The sequence below is a fragment of the Elgaria multicarinata genome, chromosome 21 (assembly GCF_023053635.1).
Source record: "Elgaria multicarinata webbii isolate HBS135686 ecotype San Diego chromosome 21, rElgMul1.1.pri, whole genome shotgun sequence".
Lineage (NCBI taxonomy): Eukaryota > Metazoa > Chordata > Lepidosauria > Squamata > Anguidae > Elgaria > Elgaria multicarinata.
This window is the reverse complement of record NC_086191.1, coordinates 10,703,797-10,729,509: the sequence shown is the minus strand read 5'-3', so window position 1 is coordinate 10,729,509 and position 25,713 is coordinate 10,703,797. Positions and strand designations below refer to the sequence as shown.

Below are 25,713 nucleotides of genomic sequence, written 5' to 3'. Positions count from 1 at the left end.
TCCCACCAACATTTGAGACCATTGCTCTGCCTCCCATCAGAGAGTAAAAGTATCGTATAGACCATGGACACCATCCCTTTAACACAACCCGTATTGTTATCCATTAGTTTCTCAAAAATTAGTTTATTATTTTATTTATTTAGAATATTTATATACCGCTCCCCATTGAAAAATTTCGGAGCGGTGTACAAGGTAAAATGAAAATAAAAACAGAATAAAACAGTTAAAACAAAATTGAAAAGAAGCAAAAACAGTAATCCAAGGCTGCATGTTAAAGAAAGGCTTCTTGGAATAAAGATGTTTTCAGGAGGCGCCGAAAGGAGTACAAGGTTGGTGCCTGCCTGACCTCCAGAGGCAGGGAGTTCCACAGGAGGGGCGCCGCCACGCGGGTGATACCACTGAACTGCCTGGTCCCTGCTGGAGAGGAAAGAATACAGTCAATACCCCATGTAATATCAGGGCTAGCTACTTGTTTAATTTCTGATAACGGAAGAGGGATCTTATTTCGATAAAAACCTTTTCAGTTTATACAGCCCTCTACCCCTCCATCCTTTGAAACCACATGTGTCTGCATCTATCAGAAAAACTGGGTGAAAAGAAATGGACAGCAAAGAAATGCTTCTCCCCTGTGGCAAGAAATGCAGACTCATATATTACACATGTTACATGTGAACCTATTCGAGAGACAATGAAGAGATCTAAGTTTATACTTCATAAATGGAGTAACTGTCAAGGGAAACTCCCATCTCTTTTAACATTCTCCAAAGTGACCAGATGCTGCAATTGACGGGCCTCATAATAAAAGAAGTACATTGAGGATGCTCCACCCTCCCAAATTTCTCGACTTACATAATCCCCCCCCCCCACTTGTGGTCTACCTCCAAATATAGACACATTAAGCTGTCTCTGCCGGGACAGTAACTACACTTTTGGCCCAGTAAGCAGCAGAGTTCTAAGTAAGAGAAAGGCCGTAGCTTTTATAGCTGCTACCCGATCCATAACAGAGAGGGTCATCTTCCTCCATCAGATTTTGCTATAGTTTGCATTATATAACTTATTCAAACTCTTAGTCATTATTACACCTAAGTACCGACATTTAGAGTACCTCACTGTTATCGCTAAATATTTCACCACTTCCAATAGCGCCTTCGGACATACGTTATAAAACATTACTCCTGATTTTCTAAAGTTGACCCGTAATTTGGCCACCATCTGAAACTTAAATAGTTCAGATTTCAGGAACTGCAATGTCCTACGTGGTAGTAACCGCTATGTCATCTGTGTATAACTCAAGTTTATATTCTTCTCCTACCACCTGTAACCCTGGAATTGCTATAATCTGACAAAGTTTCCTTGCCAGTGGTTCTATGACCAGGAGCAGGGGAGGGAACAGCCCTGTTTTGTTCCATGCCAAAGAGTAACATAATTTAAATCTAAATTATTTATTCTCAATGTGGCCCGATTATCCGAATATATGTTATGTTATATGAATAAATTTCAAGCTAAATCTCATTTTTTGGATTAAACCGATAAAAAAACTCACACTGTGCAATCAAATGCTTTAAATATATCTTTAAAAAACTGCCAATGGAGTTGTATTGATTTTACTATAATGTATAATATTTAGCAGCTTGCAAATGGGATCACTCATTGCCAGCGTGGAACAAAACCAGCCTGATCTACATGGATGTAGATGCTCCCTATCTGGTTCAGCACTGAAGTAAAAGTCTTACAGTATTCCAAATGTGGTCACATCGGAGATTTGTATAAGGGCAGTATGACATTTATTCCTTTCCTAATTATGCCTAACGTGGAATTTGCGTTTTTCAAAGCAGAGCAGGCTAGATCTAATGGGATTAAGTGACACAGGAAGGTAAGTTTCGATTGAACGTTCAGAGAAACGTCTTCAAGGAAAGAGCAGTTCAGCACTGGGACCAATTACCTGGAAGGCAGACACCATTCCTCTCCCTCACTGCCTGGTCTTCCCCAAGCAGTTAAAGCAATGAATACACCTTGTTCTGCTGCACGAGGTTTTGTTTCCTTGAATCAGCGACGTCTTCTGTAATTCCATAGAAAGACAGAAAAACATTTAGTCATTCATTCAAAAATTGTATAAACCACCTTTCTTTTTAGGCACACACCCTCAAAAAGCAATGTGCACGAAGGAATTGTATAAGATAAGGTTAGGCATTTATTATTATTATTATTATTATTTATATTATTTATATAGCACCATCAATGTACATGGTGCTGTACAGAGTAAAACAGTAAATAGCAAGACATTGAGATCAATGTACAATTATGATCATGGCAAAGGTGCTCTGAGAGTCACAGAAGAAACTTTGAGGGCTGAATTCTAGGTCGACTCGACGCAGAAGGAAGTCCTACAACTCCAGCCTGGCCAATGGGCAGCGAGGCCAGGCACTGTAGCCCAAAACAGGCGGAGGGCACCAGGTTGGGGGTGGCCGTGAAGGCAAGCCTCCACCGTCAGGGGCAAACTACCGCGAAACGACCGGCGTTGCAGCTGCGAAGCCCAGCTCGAGCCCTTCCTTGTATGGCAGAAAAAGCCCAGACCACTTCCTCACGCGCATGCGCCCTCGGAAGGACTCGGCTTCAGGGAACACACAGCAGAAGCTCCGCCCCTTTGGAGCAGCTGCGAGAAATGGATACATTTCCTGCCAATCGGAGCGCAGGGCCCAGCCGAAACCGACACCGCAGCAGCCAATGGGAGGCGGAGGATCGCAGCGCCGGAGGCTTTGAGGACGTGGCTTGGACTCGCTGCCTTCCTCCCCTTTGATCTCAAGTTTTTTGTGGGGGTTTTTTTTGGGGGGGGAAGGGGCTGCAAGTTTGAGCAGACTTTTACACGCGAGGAGGCGAACGTGGGGAGCGTCTTGCGAGTTACCGTGGGGCGTCATGGCTTATCCCCCGGGCTATGGGGGGCCAGGTAAGAAGACTGCGAGGAAGAGCCCGGTGTTGGGAGGGGGGCGAGAGAGGCCTGGCCGCTGGAGCATGGTCGGCGTGGCGAACCCCGAGATCCACCCACCCACCCCCAAAACACACAGCGCCCCTGTGTCGTGTGAATATACTCAAGGGCTGCTAGTCATGGCCGTATAGCCACATTGGGCATGGAATGGATATTTATTACCTCCGGGATCAGAGGCGCTCTGGAAAGTTTCCTGTTGCGCCGGCGCTGGGTTCTCACGCGTCTGTCCTCCCCGCATCTTTGAACGGAGAGCAGCACTTTCCTTCAAGGGTCCGGAGTTGTCCTCCAGGCCTTAAGCCCTGCCGATTTAAAATAAACAAAAAAAGATCCATTCGCTCCGCCTGCCTCCCTCAGCAACGTGGACCAAACATCTCTTTTTGCAAACTTTGCAGAGGAGGAAGAAGAGTGTGTGGGATAGGGAAGGGCCCTTGGCTATATTTTAGGAAGTGATGTATGTGTGTGTGTGTGTGTGTGTCCCCTTTTGGGGGGGGTCTTCTTCCTTCTCCTGCAGGTTCCAAACACAGGACAAGGATCCCTCCTCCCGTCCCGCAAAACGCCAATGCTCCCCAGCTCTTCGATGACACCAGCTCAGCCTACGGTCCGCAGCAGGCGGGTTACCCTGCCCCGGGGATCGACATGGGCTTCAACCAGATCTTTGCCGACCCGGTGGCCAATGTAGCCATGGCCTACGGCACCACCATTGCCTCTCAGGGCAAGGATATCGTTCACAAAGAGGTAAGAAAGAAGTGGGGCACTCTTGCTCCGGCTTGGCCTTAGGATTGGTGCGTCCAGGACCCGCAGCTGGATGAATGAGCTGTGTGTTCTCTTTAAGTAGGTAGCAGCGGGTCCCCAAAGGCAAACAGCATGGCATTGGGACCCACCAGCCCTATTCCTCTGGGCCAGCCAGCTGGAAAACTCAGGCATCGGCTGCCTTGCTGGCTACGTTCCACCTCCCCTAGCTGAGCGTGTGTGTGAAAGAGAGTGCGATTTGATAGCTAGTAGCCACCAGCCATCAAAAGCCATTGAGCGAGCATCTTTTCGCCATTGAGTACCCACTGAAGATCTGCTTTAACTATTAACTATAGAGAGGGTTATAAACAGATCAGTCAGTAGCGGAATAGATTTTAAAATGAATTACTCAAAGCAGATTAGCCGAACAATGGCTGGCTAGAGAATGCTGGGAGTTGTAGGGCTTTTTTTCTGTATAAAACTGCATAGGATTACACATAAATTGCTTATGTAGAAGAGAAGATATTCATTAAGGTTTCCCTTAGTGCTTTATGCCTTTTGGCCACTGACGCCTTGTTTTCCTCCTGTCAGATCCACAGGTTCATGTCAATTAATAAGCTGAAATACTTCTTTGCGGTGGACACCACGTATGTGATGAAGAAGTTGGCCTTGCTGGTCTTTCCTTACGTGCACCAGGTACAGCAGGGGAGGTGGCGTTCCGTGGCTTCGGCCCTGGTTTGGGAGTCTGAGCAGATGGGGCAGGGTTTTGCGGACTGTAGTTCCGTCCTTCCCTGGCACTGCCAAAAGTAGCACCTGGCCTCAAAACAGGGCGACAGGTACCCTGCCCTTGATGCACAGCTGGGGTGCAGGCCCCAAATTTGGCCTTCCGGGATTCCCCAGAGGGCCAAAAAAAAAAGGCTAAAAGTTTTTTTAGGGGATTGAAAACCTTTTGTTTTCGTGTACACAGCCCGGAGGGCTTTGGTGATTGATTGATGTTAAAAAGTCGTAAATTATGTGTTCCAAACCGGGCCTTGGGCACTGAGGTTTCGATAGGTGTATCCCTGCTATGGACTCGATTATCTTTGTTCCGCAGAACTGGGAAGTCCGCTATCACAGAGACGTACCCCTCACTCCCCGGCAGGACGTCAACGCACCTGATCTCTACATTCCCAGTGAGTCTGAAGTTCTCTCTGAACGCAGCAGGTCTTTGGTGTGTGGGTGTGTGGCTTTTGTGGGCAAACGCTTTTCTTTTTTTAAACTTTTGAACCATAGCAAACCTAGGCTGACCCTATGAAAAGGAGGACCGGGCTCCTGTATCTTTAACAGTTGTATTGAAAAGGGAATTTCTGCACGTGTCATTTGTATATATACAGAACCTGGTGAAATTTCCTCTTCATCACAACGGTTAAAGCTGCAGGTGCCCCGCCTTCTTTTAAAATGGTCACTCTAGTATAGTTCCTGCAGCTTTAACTGTTGTGATGAAGAGGGAATTTCACCAGATTCTCCATATATACGAAAGACACCTACTGAAATTCCCTTTTCTATGCAACTGTTAAAGATACAGGAGCCCTGTCCTCCTTTTCATAGGGGAAATGAATATCCCAAATGAATATCCATGTTTTTAATTATATCACATATACTGTTGGAAGAAAGGTATTTAAGGGCGCAATCCTATTTAGGGGGCTGGGCTGGGCTGGGATCTGTAACATTCTTCTGTCTAAACATACATAGGATTGCGCCCTGAGTCTGATTTTGTGGATCAGTTTTTGTTTGCAAAAACCCATGGAACGTTTTGTTGTAACCCCAATAATTTCCCTGGGTTGGGACAAAAAAAATCACCTTATTGCCAAAAATCAATGGACTTCTCGGGATATTTATTGTTGTTACAGGCTGCTTTCATTCCCCCCCCCCCCTTTCTCAGGTATGGCCTTTATTACTTATATTCTGCTCGCCGGGATGGCTCTTGGTTTACAGAAAAGGTAAGTTTGCATCTTCCGAACATTTACTGAAGTTGTGGGCTGAGCTTTTCAGATGGGGGATAGGTGGGCATTTATGGGAGTGGTGTGTATGTGTGTGTGTGAGAGAGAGAGGGGGGGGTGTCTTGCCATTGTTTGTGCAAATTTGGCAGTGCTGGACTGGGACTCGGCACATCTGGGTTCTACTCCCCACTTGGCCATGAAGCTCACTGGGGGATTCGGGCCAGTCCCTGAGTCTCAGCCTCACCTACCTTATAGATTTGTTGTGAGGATAAAAACGGAGAGAAGTTGGAGGACCACGTAAGCCGCCTCAGGTTCCTTGCAAGAAGAAAAAAGGCAGAATATAAATGATGTAGTAGTAGTAAATCATAATAATAAATTTATTTGTTACCCGCCTATCCCTCTGGATCGAGGCGAGGCACAACACAAATGCACATATCATAGAACTAATTAAAACATTTAAAACTAATACATTAAAATGCAGTGCATTATTAAAAGGCAAATTCCACTGGATAGGCCTGCCGGAAGAGATCAGTCTTTATAGCTTTCTTAAATTCCGGAAGACTGTTTACGAATCTCTCCCAGCAAGTCATTCCATAATCTGGGAGCGGCAGAAGAAAAGGTCCTCTGGGTAATACATAGTTGTCAGCCTTGTTTTTGTTGGCTGGAGTCAATTCTTCCCAGAGGACCTGAGTGTGCGGGGCGGCTTGTATGGGAGAAGGCGATCCCACAGGTAGCCTGGACCCAAACCACGTAGGGCTTTAAAGGTGATCACCAACACTTTATACTTCCCCTGGAAACTAATTGGCAGCCAGTGAAGAGATTTTAAGACTGGTGTGATGTGGTCACCCCTAGGGGTGACCACATGGCCTGGCTGCCCTATTTTGCACTAGTTGAAGTTTCCGGACTAGGCACACAGGTAGCCCTATGTAGAGGGCATTGCAGAAGTCGAGCCTTGAAGTTACCCACGCGTGTACTACCATCTTTAGGTCCTCCGACTCTAGGAAGGGGCGCAGCTGGCATATAATGATAGACTTTCTCTAAGGTAGCCTCCCAGTCATTACCCTGTGCCGTCCAGATGTTTTGGGCTACAGCTCCCGCTGCCTCTGACCACTGGCCAGGTCGTCGCCCGTGGGTGTTGTAGTTCAAACCATCTGGCCGTTACCCGGCTGGGGAAGGCTTGCAAGTATGTTGAGTAAAGCTTTAACAGTTTGCTTGTCAAACACCATTACTTAGCGTGTCTCAATCCAGCAGGACGGATTGGGCCCCTGGGCCCAAGCTTCCAACACCCCTGCTTCCTGCACGCTTCCTAAGAAGTTCAGAGTAAACACACTCAGGGTTGCACTGTAAGCTCTCTGGGGCAGGGATTCTGTTGCACTGCAGGGTTGTTACTGTTGCACTGCTGTGTGAGGTGCCCTGGGTGGCGATGTTGCTTGGTAAATACTTCCGGTGGGGCTGGGGGCTCCTACCCACCACCCCACTGACATGGGAGCCACTCACCCCCTGTGCCTGCTGCTGACGTCCAGCCCCTCTATTCCTTGGCTGGTTCTCTGCTTTTGCCCCCTCCTAGGTTTTCCCCGGAGGACCTGGGCATGTGTGCCAGCTCGGCCTTCGTGTGGGTGGTGATTGAGGTCCTAGCCCTCTTGCTAGGCCTGTACCTCGTCACCGTTCAGACTGACCTGAGCACCTTCGACCTACTGGCGTACTGCGGCTACAAATACGTAGGGTGAGTCAGCGCGGCGGCCTTGCGCAACCTTCCCCCACCTGGCACAGATGTGTTTGACTCCCAGCGCACATCCAGAGTTACAGAACGTCAGTCTAAAAGTCACGACACAAAAGGAAAGGGAATTGGGCAGGAGGAGGAAAAGAACCTAAACCGTGCACTAACATTTTACATGCAATAGGATGGGAGTCATAGTCCGTCACATCTGGAAAGCACCAGGTTGGGAAAGGCTGGTCTTGAAGCTACTGTCCAAATCTGTGCTCGCAGTGTAAACCTAAGTTTGCAGTCGTCAGGAATTTTTTCTTATTTAAAACATTTGTATACCGCCCTATATCATTAAGATCTCAGGGCGCCGTGCAGATAAATTGTGGGACCTGGTTGGACCGTTTGTCTATCGGGCCCAATACGGTCTTCCTTCGCCTGGCAGTGGCCCTCCAGGGGTTTTGGGTGATGGAGTTTCTTCTGAGGACTGAACCTGCAGCGGGTGTCCTGTGATGCTGAATGAACCTCCCCTTTCCTGCACTCTGCGCAGGGGCAGAGAATCTCTGGCCCTCCAGACACTGGCTGGACTACAGCTCCCATTCCGTTGCAATTAAGAACCTAGTGCCTGCGTTGGCTTTTCCCCCTCTCCTCCTCCCTCCCAGCCCTCGTTCCTTTTATGTCACGTCTTTTTTTTGTTCCAATTCCTTCTCTTTGTAACCTGCTCCGGAAAGCTTTTTTTTGGCTGTAGGGTGTGAAAAAAATGCGAAGAAAAAATTAAATTTGCCTGTGCTGGCTAGGGGATGACAGGAGCTGTAGTCCCAGCAGATCTGGAGGGTCACCGGGGTGGGGCTGATGTAGAAACTGAAGCTACGAATGGGCTTAGGAAGAGGGTGACGAGTGCGATTTTCTCCTCCCAGGATGATCCTCATTGTGGTCGGCGGCCTGATTTTTGGCAGCAACGGCTACTACGTTGCCCTGGCCTGGGCCTCGTGTGCGCTGATGTATTTCATGGTGAGTCTGGGAGGGGGGAACGCTGTGGACCTGGGGGCTCCCAGGGTTCCGTGGGGCAGGAAGTCCCGGGCAAGGATGAGCTGGATTGGCTGGTCTTAAGGTCTCTCATCCTGCATGATTTCCACCCAGCAGCCAGGCAGAGGGAACCTTAGACTGAGCCGGACCGGTCTACATAGGTGATGCTGACTGCAAGGGTTATTGTGGCTAACCTGATGAGACTGGACTCCTGCTCCTGTCAATCCCGATTCTCTGGGTGGTGCTTTAACACATTAAAAGACAAAATAATAATAAAAACAGCCCAAAGATAGAACCGGCAGTGAAGAAATAAACATCTCAGCACAAAAAAACAGCTGCAGCATAAAATACGAAGGGTGCAATCCTATGCATGTTTAGACACAAAAAAGGACTACAACTCCCAGCATGCCCCATCCAACATGCTGGGAGATCCTTCCTTTGATGGTGCAACTGTAGGACTTTTTCTCTCTAAAGATGAATAGTAATAGAACCCTAAGATAGTGAGCATAGCAGCCATAGTCCCTGTTGAGTCCCTAATTAACAGCATCAAATGTTTTTATCACCTCTTGCTATGCACTCTCACCCTGATTTCAATTTTGAGATGGGATTCACCTGGTGTTGGAAAGACCATGGTGGCTGGGGCTGATGGGAATTGGGAATCCAATGAGGTTCGGATGGCTTACAGAGCAGACCTCCTTTTCTATAAGGTGTGAGGGGAAGGGAAAGGAGGGCGGTCTTCCTTACCTAGCCTGTGACTCAGAGTTCTCCTCTCTGCCTTCCTCAGGTCCGCTCCTTACGGATGAAGATCCTCCCGTCGATGGTGCAAGAGGGGCTGAGCCGGCCTAGCGGGCGGGCACAGATGTACGTCACGCTTGCGGCCGCCGCTTTCCAGCCCTTGATTCTGTATTGGCTCACGGTGCACCTGGTGCGTTAAAACAGGCCGTGGGGCTGTCCCGAGGCTTGCGGACCGTGCTTTAGTGAGGAGCCCTCTTTCTGCCCACCTTGCCGCACCCACCCCAAGTCCCACGACGTATATCCCCCGATCTCTCCTTCTCTTCTCCCCCGGCACCCCCACCTTACTCTGAGTCCTGGGCTCTGAAGGAGAGGGCAGGCGGAAGGCACTCAGGCTCCGTTCCCGCACGGAACGAGGCCGAACGAAGGCCGAATGTGTCCTCTCAACACTTCCATCCTGAGCGCAGGGGGGAAACGGCGGTGGTCCCAAATCTGAGCTCAGGGCTGCCCTGAGGGCAGGCCCTGAATCTGCCTCCCCCATTTCCAGGGGCAATGGTACACACCTCCTTGCTTTGGAGTGTGTGGGGTTGCGGGGAGGCTGGACTGGGTGTGTATGTGTGTGAGGCAGGGCTTCTCCAGATTCTCTCTCGCTCAGAGCAGCAGTTTTACTATGCAAATACTGAAGTGCTGGATTGCTGATAGATCTTGTTTTTTGGCCTTCTGGAGCAAAGTGCCCTGACCTCTCCCTTCCCAGCCTGTCTGTTTCCTGCATGCTGGGAGGCCCTCCAGATGTTTTGGACTACAGCTCCCACAATCCCTGATTGTTATAGGAGTTGTAGTCCATCTCCTCTGGAGTGGGACACTTGGTTAGCTGCCACCAATTGATGTGATGGTTCTTGCTGGATCCCTCGTTTTGCTCTCTACCTGAGTGCCAGCAGTTGATCTCTATAGGGTGAGGACGCAACTTCTCTGGAGCGTTGATCTTGAGCGGCTTTCTTTTCACGAAGGACTGTGCTCTTCTTCGCAACCCATTCTGTATCACTGAGGTATCGAACCTCTGATTAAAGCAACTTGGCTCTACGGGAGGAAGTAAATAGGAATTTTACTTTTGCTCACTTACACACACACACACACACACACACACACACACACACTCACACTCCACATTGTTTTCATTCAATATAGATTCAGATAGATGTTGAGATTTGCTGTGTGGTGTTTTTTTTTAATTAAAGGCCTGCACCCCAGAATTCAAGCCAGAACCAGGGAGGCTGAATAGATTTAAAAACAAAAAACTTCTGAAAACTACAAAACAGAATTGTGTTGTACCTACTGATGGGGAAGGATTTTTTTTTTTACTTTCCTCCATCTGTTTTGAGGAGTTTTCATTCTTGGAAGCGATGATAAAGACTGTACAAAAAAACCCTGTGCTTGACAACTTGTGTGTTTGTGTTTTTAAAATGTCTCCTTCTATACGGTTGCCAGCTTCTTTTTTTATCCCCTGGTGAGGTTCCTGTTTTTAAGAAGCACCGTCCATGTGTGATGCAGCCCTGGGCAATTCCTTTGCATCTGTTCTTCTTTCGACCTTCCGCCTCCCTTCCTAAAATGTGGGCCCTTTGAGTGCACCATTCATTCTCCATCCTCTTACCTTTGCGGACAACTTACCTCCATCCTCTTGTGTTATTCATCTTAGCCACCAGATGGCGGTAGGCACCTCGAGGACCTGTTGGGGATGAACTGGTACTTGGTTGTGTTTTGGGGATTTTTTTTTAAAGGGTTATAGAAAGGGTCAGAGAATGAAGGGGGGATTTATTGGAGTGAAAAAATCATTTTGTTTGCTTTTTGTAACGATAAAGAAACTTCACGGAGGAGCTCATTCAGCATCCCAGCAGCTGTCAACCTCTCTTTTTACCCCTCAGCTGTCAACTTGCGTAGGGCTCAAAAGAAGAGGGACTAGAGCCCACACTGGCAGGGTCAATGGGGGACACGACTTTTAAAGGAATTGGGGGATTTCGCCCCCAGGGGCATCTCCCAGTAAGTGGCTGCAAGGAGAAACTGAGCCAGATGTCACAAGACCAAAGGCGGGGAACCTTTATGGAATCACGACGATGAGTTTCATGATGCTGTATTCAAAACCCTCCGAGTGTACAGAGTGGGGGGGGGGGCTGAACTCCAGGTCTATGGGGCAATCCAGCCTAAAGGGGGTTCCAATTGAGGTCTTTGAGGTTTCTAGGAGAGGAGGAGGTCCATGTAAGCCATCTTGCAAGAGGAAAAAAGGCAAGATGTAAATGAAGTCGTATGAAAATTCAAAGTATCTTTAGTGGTGCCTTCCCAAGGACTGGTGCCCTCCCAAGGACTGACGCCTAAGTCCCCTTTCCGCTTGCCCTCCGTGGCTTCCTTCCACTTCAAACTCCCAGCCCACGGCTGCCTCTTTTGCATCGCAAACGCCAGGTGCTCCCAAGGAGAGAGATTCAAGCGTGTTTAATTTTTTATCCCGCGCAGCGACGGATTCTCGGTTCCGAGCACACGGAAGGCAGCAGAGGGCCCTCGCCTGCCCGGCCAACACGACGGCGCGTTTGTGGCCGGGCTAAGCGAAGCGGGAGGGAAGCGTAGGAGCAACAGGCAGCGGGTGAAAACGGCCTGCAGCGACAGGAAGAATCCCAATCCTTGGGAGCAGCGGGAGTATTGGGGAAAGGTGAAGAGAACCAGCTATATTCAGCCTCGAGAACAGAAGGTTAAAAGAACGCGGAGGGAAGGTGTGGAAGGGATGGAGAGATGGATGTGCCGACAGCCTTCAAACACGTTAATTTTGTATCTTCCAAGCTGAGATCTGCGTACATTCATGGATGTGGGGGTGGCTGGTGGTGCGTAATGCTGTCTGTGTCCTGTCTCCTCTCGCAGACACCCATTCACAGCGCTTCCATACACTCTCCTTATGCACCATTCACACCCCCACATCGCATGTTCTCACAGGCAGTCTAACAGCTGACCCACACGGCGCTGGTTCGCAAGGAAACGCTGGGCAGAGGGCAACCCGAGATCCTTTGGCTAGCGAGGTGGCGGAGAATAACCCAGGGATGCTGCTAACGGGTTTGGGGGCCCGGACCATAGCATGCAAATCTGCATATATTGTGTTATATCTCCCTATACGTGCAAAAGTCAAAATAACTAGGACTTATTTAATTAGATTCATCTGCCCCGTATCATCACACACCAATGGATTTCCCCCGCCTAAACTTCACTGCCATGAAGGGCGAGATTATCGCTGCTTGCATGGCAATTAAGCGAAGAAAACAACAACTTGCACTAACAGACATTGGGGACCCTGGGAAATAGATTTGGGCCCTGGCCTGGCCGTGTCCCTGGACCCATGGTGTCTATCTAGCTCAGTATTGTTGACATGGATCAGCAGCAGCTCTCCAGCGCTTTAGATGGGAATATTACCAGCCCTATCCCAATTGGTCACAGACTGAACCTGGCACCTTCTGCAGGCAAAACTGGAGTTCTTCCACTGAGCCATGGCCCTCTCCCCTCAATATTTATTCTGCGTTGTTACATGCTGGATCCAAAGGGGCTATTCTCAGTAAAAAATAATAAATCCCCTTTCGTTGGAACGTTCTCCCACTCAACAGACACGGATCAAAAGGGCTGCACTCTGCCTGACAAATGCTTTGTTCTTTAAAGTTGGGGCCAAAGATCTGTCGCCTCCTCCTCCATTTCTACCATCCTGCTCCTTCCAAAAATACAGTTCCACTCGCCATTAAACGTCTTAACACCAGGCCTATGGAACGAACGGAAAACAACATTCTTTCCCTCCTTTTGAAAGCAGAGATGATGTGTTTTGTGCACACAGGTCCCATCTGCAGCCCTCTGTTGTAGTTGCTACAGGCGCAGGAGAGCAGCGGGGGAAGGCATGGGATTGATTCTGCCCTGGGGCAAAGCACCTGGGTTCTACGAGGGATGGGGAACAGAGAAGAGAGAGACCTACCTGGCCGGATAAAATTGATTTGTGCTCGTTTCAAATCGAGCAGAGGTTGAAGCAGCCGGGAGGCAGGGATGTTACGTGGCTGGATGGCTTCTGTGGGGAGGAAAAACTTTGATGGGCTCTCGCCTTGCTCAAACATTTCAGCATGAAGCTAATGGCACACATGGCCCCAAATCCTGTTTGGGAAACATCTAACACCTGGGTAGGGACAGAAGCCGGCATCTCATGCAGCGTTCCTCAACCTGGTACCCTCTGGATGTGGTGAACTTCGTGTCAGCCTTGGCTAGCTCAGCCAACAGCCGGGAATGCTGGGAGTTGTACCCCAAAACATCCAAAGGGCACCTGATTGGGGAAGTGTGCTCTAATGAGTCCATCCCGAACAGATGCTGGGACATCTAATACTGCTCAGTGGTTCCAGGCTCCTTTAATTCTCCTTCGGACTCCTTTGTGTCACCAAGTCTAGGGTGGGCACAGCCGCCTGTCAAGCAAGCAAGTGGGAGCCATGAGGGGATGCGTGATGAGCACCAGCTGACAATGGTGCTGAGGAGGTAGATTCACTGAGGGAGGGGACCGTGGGAGGGGTCTTGCCCAAAGACCTCCAAAGCCTGGAGCCGATCACACGAGTTCCCTCACACTCACACCAAGTGACCTGCAGTCGGCTTCATGAGGGATCAGAAATACCTGCCTACCTTGCAAGGTTGTTGTGACGGGTATCATACGACGTTGTCGCTGAAGCACTCTGGACGCAATAAAAGCACTATGTATAAAAATACGCATTAGGATTATGCCGGAGGAAACAGATGGGTGTTCTGTTAGGCAGCTGTTAGGCCAGCTAGTCAATACCTTAGAGGAGGGAAGTCAGAAAAATACACTTTTCTCCCCCCGCCCCACCACCACATAATTGCACAGATCAAGAATAGTGGGAGCCACAGTCAAATCTTTTTTTATTATTATTTCCAACAGAACTTCTTTATACAACAGTTCCCTGGGGAGGGGGAGGAATGGGGGCCCATAAGGGTTTAAAAAAGAAAGAGGAAGGGAGGGACAGGGTAAAACCAGGTTATGATTTCTCCTCCCCTGAAACCCTCTAGGTCTGGATGCTCCAAATACCAGAATTTTGATTCCCCCCTGTCCCATTTTTGTTTTGACTTACCCATGAGCCGGATGGAGTCAGACAAACACATTTCTCCCCTAACAAGCAATGACATGTGCAAGAGAGCCAAGATAGAAAAAACAGCTTGTCAGAATGTACCGCAAATATTTTTTAAGAACTGAACAAGGCCGCAGGTAGGGTGATTGGTATTTTTACAGGCTCCTGCTCCTAAACCTTCCATGACAGCTTCAGCCTCAGGCAAATAATAATGCCCATCACTGTGTCGTGAGAAGCATCCCTGGCTGGTTTCTGAAACTCAAACTGCCATGAATTGCTCACGAGACGGATGGCTCTGGCTTTTGATTTGATTTGTTTCTGGTAAGTTGACCAGCCAAGGTCCAGAACTTGCAAGACTTTGTCTGAAGTCAAGAATTCGGAGAGGAGGGGCCCTCTGAGAATACACAGAGTGCCATGATCTGACCACAGGCTTCTCTCCCTCACACAAATATATACCGGGGTTTTAGGTCCAGGCTTTCCAAAGCAGCAGTCTGTCATGACTTCAATATGTTAGAGGCCAGCAACACAAGCGGGTTGAGGCAATGAACCTCTCGGATGAAGTCTGGCATACAAAGAAACACCAGCTTAGGTTTTGTTGTTCTATGACTACAAATATAATTTACCTTGTTTGAGAGAGTGTGTGTGTGTGTGTGTGTATATATATATATATAATAAATTAATCCACCCAAAAGTAAGAGTCTTAGAAAGAGGATTACCATGTTCAGATTCCAAGCCAGAGAAAATAATTCATGTTTCATTAATTTCAGTAGGTCTTAAGCATGGCTTAACTTTCTTTGGACTGAGGACTTTGTATTTCATTTTTATGTATCTTTGGGGCGGGGGGTAGAAAAACAGCTTTAAAGACGAAGGTGTGGAAAATAAAAAGAAGTCCCGGTTTAAATTACTTTTGCAGTTCAAGATACTGATGTTATACAAAAAATACTCGGATTTGCAGCCTCTTTGGGCAACAGAAGGGTTTTACTCGGATCCCTTGAAAAGTTTGTTTCAAAATTCAGTCACTGATGCTCTGTCTAACCTACCTCACAGGGTTGTTGTGAGGATAAAATGGAGAAGAGGAGGAGGACCATGTCAGATGCCCTGGGTTCCTTGCAAGAAGGGAAAAGGTGGGATGTGAATGTAATAAATACATAAATAAAATTCCAACAGCAAATTGGTTTTCAGTGAAAGACATTGTGAGGGCCCACAAGGAATGTAGGAACTGGGAGCCATCTTATAATGTGTTGGGCCATTGGGCCAACGTAGCTCACTACACCAAATTTGCCCAACCTGATGACCTGCAAAGGTGTTGGATTCTACCTCCCATCATTCACAACCAGAATGTTGTACTCCAGCACCTCTGGAGTGCACCATTTTGGAGAAGACCAAGGGAAGTCCACACCAGCAGACCATGTTTCTCCAAGCTTTTAGAGAGGGTCAATTCTCTTTTTGATGGCAGAACCACAATTATAGCATCCCCTTCCTAGAGAAGGTTAGAGTCACCCCTTCATGGCTCAGTTTTCAGTGGGCGGTAAAGACTCCACGTCTGATAGATATGTGTTTTTTTTAATCAGGCGGACTTGGAGGACTGACTGTCCTATTTTGAATCCTTGTATACTGTTTAAATAGTTTTAACAGTTGTTTCGTGCATTGTCTTGAAGGCCTTATGGCCAAAAGGGAGCCGATAATGATTTAAATACATAAATAAGCAAGTACCTGGATCGAAACTGGGACCTTTGCTTTCTACTAGGAATTGTTAGAGAAATGAGTTCAGATTTCACAGCAGAACAACTTTTTCCGAGTTTCATAGATTCCCCGGAGTTGCAGACTGTTGTGTTTTTAAAACTGTCTGGGGGGAATTTGTGCAAATGGGGAAAAATTCTGACACATTCGTACATGCATACTCTACCCAGTGAGATATGCTCCCTCCTGATTTGCATGGAACTTGTGTTTGGATGGTTTTAAGAAAAGGATGAGGCAAAGGAGAACATCTACCCACGGCTGTTAGCTGTGATAGGTAAATAGCGCCTCCATGAGCCAAGGTGACCTACGGGATGCTGGCGATCATCAGTGAGGAGGTGGACACCCTCATGTCTGGCTTTTTAAGCTTCTCAGACTCATCTGCCTTGGCTACTGTTGCAAACGAACTGCTGAATTACGTGGTCTTTGGGACTGAACATGAATTACATGGATTTTGGGCCTGATCCAGCAAAGGACTACATGAATTACATGGACGTTGGGCCTGATCCAGCAATAAAGTTCATGAATTACATGGACGTTGGGCCTGATCCATCAATGCTCCGCTTATGTCCGTATTTTGGATGTACTGATGTCTGCTTCCGGGCGGGTGTGTTAAGGGTGGTGTTTTTCTACCAAAAAGAAAAGGTGGTAAGCCTCCATCGAGACCAATCCTGACTTCCACAAAAAGGGACACCACACGGAGGCCTCTTCCTCCCCTCCCATACACCAGCAGCACAGCCCGAGGAAATACAGGAGGGCTGTGCAAAAAGCCAGCGGAAAAGATAGGCCTGTGCGTTGCCATGACAACAGGGTACCTCCACCACTTCTCGTCTCAGCAGCCCTTCGCCATCTGACATCATCCAGCAATTCAGAAGGAAAGGAAAGGAAAGAAAAAGGGACACGGGACACACTGAACGCCCGTGCCTTGATTAGTCTTTGGGGGCGGAAAGGAGAGGGGGCTTCTCCCTCGACCCCCCTCCCCAAATCTGCTCCACTCACGCTTGTCCCACTTATAAAATGGCCGCCATAATTTGCAGTCGTGATTTCCCTTATGGCTTTTTTTCTTCTTCGTCGCCTTTCCCCTTTTTTATTTTTTTTTTGAGAATTTATTAAGACAAGTTATTCTCACCACATTTACAAAAAAAAAAAAAAGAGTGGGCGGCCGTATCTTGAAGACCCCCCTCCCCAAAGGCTGGGGTCCCAGAAGGAGCCTGGGGAGAAAGCCTTCCCCCCAGATTATATTTTTTAAAAAACCCCAAAGCAGTAGAAGAACAAAGTTTCCTGGCCCAGCCAATGTCCACCCAAGCTCTGGAATTAAGTACACTGGAGAGAACAGAGTTTTGCTGTATGCACCCCCACTACCCCCAGACCCACATAGCGTCTGGACCCCTCACTCAATTTCAGTTGCAGCCGAACAGGTCTGAATGCAACCGTGATGTCCATCGGTGGAGAAGATGCAGGCTTTCTTTTGCAAAATACAGAACCGGTGGGCATTATTCCTGGGGCTGGAACAGAGGGGAGGAAGTGTGTGGGGGGGTGATACGGCAACCCCCATCCGATATGAGGCAGCAGGAGTATCAGTGTCCAAGGCAGCCAGGAAAGGACAGTCTTGCGGCGTTATTGGCTTCAGACATGGGGAGGTGTCAGGCCTGTGGTCGGTCCATACCGTCCCCCATATAGTCTTAGCCATGTAACTTCATAGTCCGGGTGTGTGGGGGGGCATTCCCAGAGGAGTCACTGGGAACCAGCGAAAGGATCTCCCCCGCTTCCTTCAATTGGCTCCGTTAGAAACTCACCAGCGTATAAACCATACTGAATGGCAGGAGGCGGAAAGAAAGAAAAAGGAAAGAGGAAGAGAGGAAGAGTCCGTCACCAGTGTGAAGCCATGACTAAGACAGGCAAGAAAGAGCAGAGAGGGATTTTTGTTCCTCTCTCATCATAATCATAGAAACTCAGAGTCGTCTAACCAGCAAATACGCATTTCGTATTTTGATACACTTTCAATGAATTGTCAGTTGAAACTGTCAATGGTTGTGTTCGCACATAACAATAAGCCAGGATTCTCGGCTTACTCTGAATGCCATGCATGTAGCCTGTTCACTCCCACTTTGTTCCTCCCACATGCATGAGTGGGCAAATTAGGGCCGGGCAATTTGCGGCCTTCCAGAGGTTTCAAGCTACAACTCCAATCCGCCTGAACCAGCATAGCCATGGGAGTTGTAGGCCAAACATCTGGAGGGCCGCAAGTTGGCCACCCAACCAGGAGTCCTTCTGTGTGCGTGCGTTGAAGGAGCTCTAATCAATTCTGGGACTCAAAACAAATTCCCTGGTTCAAAATTCTTTAATTTTAAATTTCCAGAGAGTAGCCGTGTTGGTCTACTGCAAAAAAACACCCTGGCACGGGATAAAGGGTTTTTATTACACTCCATGTGTTAATTGGTTTACCTAGCGTCAGGATGTTTGTGTGATCAGCAACAATTGCGTTGTGAATGAACACTGTTAATAATGTGATCATCACTGTCTGTATTTTCTGCATTTCATTTCCTCCTGACCTCACTATTTACAATTCTTCCACCACCACTCCGCACACACAAACACAAACACATACACACACACACACCATATGTGCTGTGTATAAACCTGAAACTCTTCATAACACTTCATGATCTGAGGAAGTGGGCTACAGTCCACGAAAGCTAATGCCAGAATAAACCTGTTCAGCTTTAAGGTGCCACAAGATAATTTTGTTATTTTTAATTCCTTTTAATTCTTTTGCACCAGGCTTTGACTGCTGGACTTTGGGGTTCTAGTAAAAAAATCCAAGTTGATGTCACAAGGTTGAAGTCTGCCCACCCCTGTGCCGGAGGGTTAGAATATTACACTTGGGGTGGAGAAAGCAAAAGACAGACCAGATTTGCTTTCTCCCATGGTCATAACATCAGAACTTGGGGACTTGTTCAATAGAGGGGCACAGACAACACCCTCATTCGTTGTACAGATAAGTGGGGGGGGGGGTGGTACAGGGACTAGCCCTTTACCTTAATGCCAACACACACACACCATGCATTTGGGGTGCATCAGAAGAATATGGCCATGCTCCTCCAGGCGGGATGGGGATCCTAATTTTAATCAGGCCAGGTTCCACCCTTGCGTGGAGATGCTGTACGCATGAAGAGTGTGGTGTTCACAGAGGGTTCACAGAGACGCATCACTGGAACTTTTCAATTAGCAGGGACCCTGATGTCATCTGCCACCCCTCCAGACTTCCTTGTTCCCTCTGAGCTTAGCTGCAATCCTCATAGTAGCTGAGGGGAGTTGGGTTAATTTTCCAAGCAAAAATTCATTGTTCCCTGTATTTTGGGGTGGCTTGGCTTTCAGTGGGGTACTATGCACTGAAAGAGCTGCATTGGATGCCAGTTTGCTACTGTGCCCAGGTCCAGTATATTATTATTATTATTATTATTATTATTATTATTATTATTATTGACATATAAAGCCCTAAACAACTTAGGACAAGGTTGCCTGAAATATCAACTCCTATATAGATCCGTTAGACTACCATAATCTTCATAAAAACACCAGAAGAGCCCTGCTGAATCAGACCAAGGGTCCATCTAATCCAGCATTCTGTTCACACAGTGGCCGACCAGCTTTCAGCCAGGAACCCACAAGCAGGACACGGGTGCAACAGCACCTTCCCGTCTGTGTTCCCCAGCAACTAGTGTAGATAGGAATACTGTTCTCTAATCCTGGAGGTAGCATATACCCATCAGGACCTCTACTCTTTTTCCCAGCTATTGACTTCTCTAAATACTGGCTGGAGCATGCTGGGAGTTGTAGGACCTTTTTCTGTCTAAATATGGATAGGATTGCATCCTTAGTGTAATTAATTTGTATTATTGGTGTTAGTCACCTTGAGCACTAGGTGGTGGAAATGCAGGACACATTATCATCATCATTATTATACGTTATTATCGCATATGCCAACCTGATTTGGTAAAATCCCAAGAACCTGTGGTTATATACAATGAAACTGCCCGACCAAGTAAAAACAACGCCACAGCCACAGGCGCGGTCTGAGCTCACCTGTACAGGTAATAGAAGAATGACAACAGATAAAAGGCCAGTTTGCACCACGACTCTTTCTGGCAATAGTTTAAGATGTCGGCATTCATGATGGAGACGGCATCGTACATCACCTCTGAGCCGTCTGCTGGGCGGTGAAAATACCTGCAGGGAAAGGGAGGAGAAAGTACCTTGGTTAAGGTTCCCAAGAAGCAGGGGCGGCTATACTGTTCGGGAAAGTGAAGCAGTAGCCTCAGGCGGCAGGTGCTGGGAGGCGGCAGCAAAATGTTGGAGGGGAGAGAACTGTGCGCCCCCTAGATGGTCTTCAGGTGCAGTGGAGGAGGCTGAGCTACGTTTAGGGCCCTAACCCTTTTGCAGCAAGGGCTTAGTGAGCGTGTTTAAACCGTGGCTAGGTAGCCACCGTGGTTCACACAAGACCATTGCTGCTCGATTTTATCCTGGCTGTGTTTTCATATTGTATTTTTTATTACTCTTTTATACTTTGTTTTATATTTTGAATGGTTTCTACAGTTTTAATTTCTGTAAACCACCCAGAGAGCTTCGGCTATTGGGCGGTATAAAAATGCAATCCATCAATCAATAATCCATAATGTTTAGCTCAAAACGTTTAGCCACCATAGTTTGGTGCACTGTCTGAACAGGGCCTACATCTTGCAAATAGAAACACAATTCAGTTGTCCAGTGAAACGGATATGTACAACATAACAAAAGGATGAATCGTATTTACTGACGAATGTGCCTTAATACAGCACCATGTACATTGATGGTGCTATATAAATAAATAAATAAATAAATAAATAAATAAATAATAATAATAATAATAATAATAATAATAATAATAATATGCCAGTACTCAAAAAACAGCTTTCCGTTCTTGAGGGTGGGTGGGTTATTACTTCTTTGTTCTCCTTCTTTTAATCCAGGGTGGGGAACCTCTTACAGACAAATTAAATGTTGAAGAGGCTCTCAGAGGGGGGAGGGGCATTCCAGAAGTGGGTGGAGCTAAAGGCAATAGGGGCTGGGCCAAAACTCCCAAACTCCCACCCTATTGTAGCTTAAAGCTCTTACTGCCAAGAACAAAACCTTAGAGAGGCATTTCAACCTTTTTAAAATGGGGGGAGGGGGCACACAATAGCTGGAAAGCCACCAAATGTTCGGTTGTTAAGAGAAAGGGTGTGTGTCCATCTGGGGAACACATCCTGGAGGGACCGATTTGCCCCCACGCCTGAGCTTGCCCATGCCCACCCCGGTTTTAATCGAATATAGCTACTGAATTTTGCCATTACGGTACATTTGTGCCGACTCATTGCCCATTCCGTCCTAGAAGTATAAACAGATGGCTTCTTCCACACTTTTGTATTTAAAAAGTCTTGCCGCAAGGATCACGTCTGACACCATGTATGCCTTGGCAGGTTTCTTTACAGGAAATCAGTAAGAGCAAGGAGTATTTTTCCATGTCTTTCTGTAGCGATGGCCACCAATTTGGGTGGCTTTAAATCGGGGCTGGACAAATTCCTAGAGGAGAAGGCTATTAATGGTTACTAGTCCTCACAGCTATATGCTACCTCCAGTATCAGAGGCTCTATTACTGTGTACACCAGTTACTGGGGAACATGGGCAGGAGGGTGCTGTTGCACTCCCATCCTTCTTGTGGATTTCTGATGGGCAGCTGGTTGGATACGGTGTGAACAAAATGCTGGACTGGATGGACCCTTGGTCTGATCCAGCAGGGCTCTTCTGATGTTCTTAACTAAGCCTAAATTAGTATGCGTAGCTGGAATAATTCCTCCCCCTACCTTTCTACCCCTGGCTCCACTTCGTTCTACTTCCTCAGACTGTAGATTGTAAACTCCTAGGGGCAGGGACCCCTTAAGTTGCATGCAGTCGCTAAAATAATGTCGAGTGTTGGGTTGTTGTTGTTTTAAAAAATATTATCATCATCCTGTATTTACTGTAGTATTTCCTGCACAATTGAAACATGGTTTCGGTTTCACTAAATCGCAAACTGCCCTGACGCATCAGGATGTGGACGCCAGAGGTTAGGATTCTCTCTCACCTCCACAAGTGGTAGAAAAGCAGAGGGATGTTAAGTCCTAAAGTCACCCATTCAGCCGCGCAGAGAAACATCAGACAGAAAAGGCCGTGGATGGAGTATTCAGGAACCACGAGCTGAAAGAGAAACTCTCCAGGTCAAAAGCCACGTCAAGTTAGATTTATTTAGATGTCTCTTTCGGGTCGACCTGGTGCTAGGAATGGTTCCTCACCATCGCCACCCTAACACCATCCCCCACACCTCAAGATCATTACAAAGCACAAAGAACGACTCAAAACCCAGCAGGATCACAAACGACGTTTCAATCATCAGTGTGGTCACACTCCATTCCTAGAAACAATTAATTTTACTAGGGTAGCCAACAGCGCTGGAACGGCAGCGCTAAACGACGAATCGCAATTCATTTATCTAAACTAGCAAAAACGGCAGACAAAATGCATTTTGCTAAAATAAGCCACAAGCTGCTGCAGCCGAAGAGTTATGGTGAGCAGATCGTCTGCAGGTTGTGGACTTAGAATCATATAATTTTATTGGAAGACTCCATGGAAATCATTTAACCCAACCCCCTGCTCAATGCAGGATCTACAGCGCTGGTTGTTACTACACAATCTGCTAAACTGGTTTATTTATTCCATTTTCACCTCACCCTTCCTTCAAGAAGTTCAGCCCACCTTCTTTTCTCCTCACAACCACCCTGTTAGGTAGATTAGGTTGCAAGCTTTGCATCGGAGCAAAGATTTGAACCTGAGTGTGATTCCAGACAAGACTTATGCAATCGCCCCTGCCTCAGTCACAGAATTTTACAGGGCAGTTCCGGACGTTATCGTGTTTCATGCCTAACCCACCTGAGTTTTCCCTGCTTCTTCTGGCATCTTTCCTACCACAAAAAAACAGTTAAGGAGGGAAAGGTGGAACCTCTGGACAACATGGTGGGATGGATAACCCTAGGAGGTGTCCATCTCGAAGTATCCTGAGAAAATGTACGCTAGCCCTTTAAGGCAGGGAGGCTGAGGGTGGGATTCATTGTCAGAGCTCTTGCAGGCAGAGCCGAAGGTATAAGGGGAAGGGTCAAAAATACCAGTGTATTTTAGCTGAAAGCACCCCTCCCCTAGCCTGGTACCCTCCAGATATTTTGTACTGCAATTCCCAGTATTCCTGACCATCAGCCATGCTGGTTGGAGCTGATGGGAGTTGAAGTCCAAAAGATCTGGAGGGCACCATGTCCGGGAAGGCTGATTTAAAGCTCTCACTTAAGCCTTAAAAGAGGCATTTCAACCTTTCAGGATGATGGTGTGTGAAAAGAAACATGTGAAAGCCAGAAACCCATCAAACAATCAGTAGTTAGGGGAAAGAAGTGGGCATGATGGCACTCTGGGGAAATTGCAGGCCAACGGTTCAACGCCTCTTTTTTAAGGTGGGTTCCTTTGAGCAGGGGGGTAGGACTTGATGGCCTCATATGCCCCTCCCAACTCTACTATTCTATGATTCTGTGATTCTTTAAGGGAGCGGATGGACAAAGATGTGAAGCGGATAGGTTTTCACTGTGTCTGCTCTCTCAATTGATACAAATAAAGCGTATCGAGTCATCCTGCTCTTTAACCTACTAGCTGATTGGCAGCTATTGATTTTCCTTGTGTCTTAAATTAGGGCAGATTTAGTCTCGGTGGTAAAGCTGGAGTAACCAGACACCCATCTAATCTGTCTCACCACGTGACTCCCTGGGGTGCCACAGCAAGGATTCCACAAAAGACCTCCACCCCATCGTATCATAAAGGGTATTCAAAGGAGAAGGTTCAATGAAGGTGAAAGATACCAGCAGAAGAAGAAGAAGAAGGCACTCACCTTTCTCAAGAGGCAGCAGATGCGTTCAATGTTTTTCAACCTCTCCCTCTGCACAGAAATATAAAATAAAATAAACGAGAGTCAAACTGCTAGGGGAAGGAGCAGGGATGGTGGAGAAGGAGGAGGAATCAGGGGCTGGGTCTCCAGGAAAATAATGAGAAAGTGTTAAATACCTCTCTAGGGATTATATATAGTTGACAAGTAAGACCTGCAACTAAATGTTGCAGCACAGAGTGCTCCAGCCAGCCAGCTGGCCCTTTTCTTTCCATCATGTACACACCCACCCAGGGTTTTCATCTTCCTCCACAACAAACAATTAGCATCGATTCCACGGCTGCTGATCATACTCAGTCTTCACTGGACTGTTTTGGGGTTTCCCTCCACAATTCAGGATTTCATTCCCCTAAAAGTTTTTGGGTTTTTTTGTATTTCTGCAAAACTTGGGGTTCCGCTGAGCCTGCTGATGCCTTCCTCTCGCTGCGGGTGCTCCCATTTTGGCTGCAGAAGCAACAGCACTCAGAGAACAGGTTCGCTGCAACACATATAGGCAGTGGAGGCTGGTGGCTCTGATGTCAGTGGGGCGAAGAATCCGCTCCGGGTTTCATCCGGCTACAACACGGCGAGGATTCGCTGCCCCACTGACGTCAGAGCCACCAGTGTCCCCTTGTTTCAGGGGAGTTAGAAGACATGCAAACTCATCTACCCGTATAAATATTAATAAGAGCAACAAATAAGCATCCATGGTAGAAAGAGCTTTCCGCTCTGTTAGGGGCTTTGACCTTTGCCAAGATATCTCAGACCTCAGCGCTAAGTATCTGAAAGTGCGTCCACATATCCCTTGCTTGCGGCATTATCCTTCTTGTGTCTCCTCTCAGAATGCCACCAGTCTCCGAGGGCAGAGAGAGATTCACCCGTTCATTTTTAATCTAATTGCAAAGCACCTAATCCTCTCGCAGGTGCTACGTAGAACGACCGCCGTGGCCATCCACCCATCCTAAACAGCCCATCAGTTCTCTTGGACTACAACTCCCATCAAGCCTGGGCTGGGTGGGCATGATGGGAGCTGTAATCCCAACCCACCAGGTTGGGGGAAAGCTGGTTTACATTAACACCCAGGGCCCAACAGCCGGTTCTGCAAAAACCACCATGGCCAAGTGTGATCAAGGAACAGAATATGGGACGGGGTTGTGAAGAATAAGGAACAGCATATGGAGAAATGTAATACATAAATTAAAAAAATGCATAAATAAATAAAACAAGAGCGTACACAGTTCTCAAGAGGCATTCTAGAAGGCAAAAAATAAAATAAAAATTGGGGGTACAACAGGCCATGCTGTTGGGGGTGGGAAACTTCACTAGACAACTGGACTACGTCTCCACTCCTATTAGGCACCCACCCACACCTTTTTCTTCCTCCTGGAAAATAAAGTGGCTGCCATTCAGTCTTATCAGATAAAAGGCTAGCCCTTTAGGAAACTACTCCCGACACTGGGATCTCTGGCTGGTCGGTGGTACAATTCCTGTTTTGAGTGCAAGAGCGTTTGAATCCCGGACGAGTTCTTGCAATGGTGTAATTATGGTGTTGCATTGGTTGTAATGTTTCATATAAACGTTTTAGCAATTTGTATGTATTTTGATTGTATGTTAATGTCTATCGTAATGTATTCTACCGTATTTAGTTTTCTTGTAAACCGCTCGGGAGATATTTT

General features: G+C 47.3%; 2 protein-coding genes across 3 annotated transcripts in view; one reads left to right on the top strand and one right to left on the bottom strand.

The window, feature by feature from the left end:
• The first annotated feature begins 2,751 nt into the window (after positions 1-2,751).
• On the top strand, positions 2,752-10,289 carry YIF1A (Yip1 interacting factor homolog A, membrane trafficking protein). Its single transcript, XM_063145865.1, has 8 exons — positions 2,752-2,944; positions 3,495-3,718; positions 4,304-4,408; positions 4,806-4,884; positions 5,634-5,691; positions 7,259-7,414; positions 8,311-8,404; positions 9,204-10,289. Exons 1-8 carry the CDS (start codon positions 2,914-2,916, stop codon positions 9,351-9,353), a joined length of 897 nt encoding a protein of 298 aa, XP_063001935.1. The 5' UTR covers positions 2,752-2,913; the 3' UTR covers positions 9,354-10,289.
• Positions 10,290-17,468: 7,179 nt separating this feature from the next.
• Positions 17,469-25,713, bottom strand: part of CNIH2 (cornichon family AMPA receptor auxiliary protein 2) — a 36,333-nt gene continuing 28,088 nt past the window's right edge. Inside the window, exons 3-6 of one of the 2 annotated variants that reach the window (XM_063145835.1) lie at positions 24,005-24,052; positions 22,166-22,278; positions 20,110-20,253; positions 17,469-17,835 (exon numbers count right to left, since the gene is read on the bottom strand). In XM_063145835.1, the coding sequence (XP_063001905.1) occupies positions 17,808-17,835; positions 20,110-20,253; positions 22,166-22,278; positions 24,005-24,052 (333 nt within the window). In that variant the 3' untranslated portion in view covers positions 17,469-17,807. The remainder of the gene's footprint in view (positions 17,836-20,109; positions 20,254-22,165; positions 22,279-24,004; positions 24,053-25,713) is intronic. The other variant, XM_063145836.1, reaches the window with a different exon arrangement.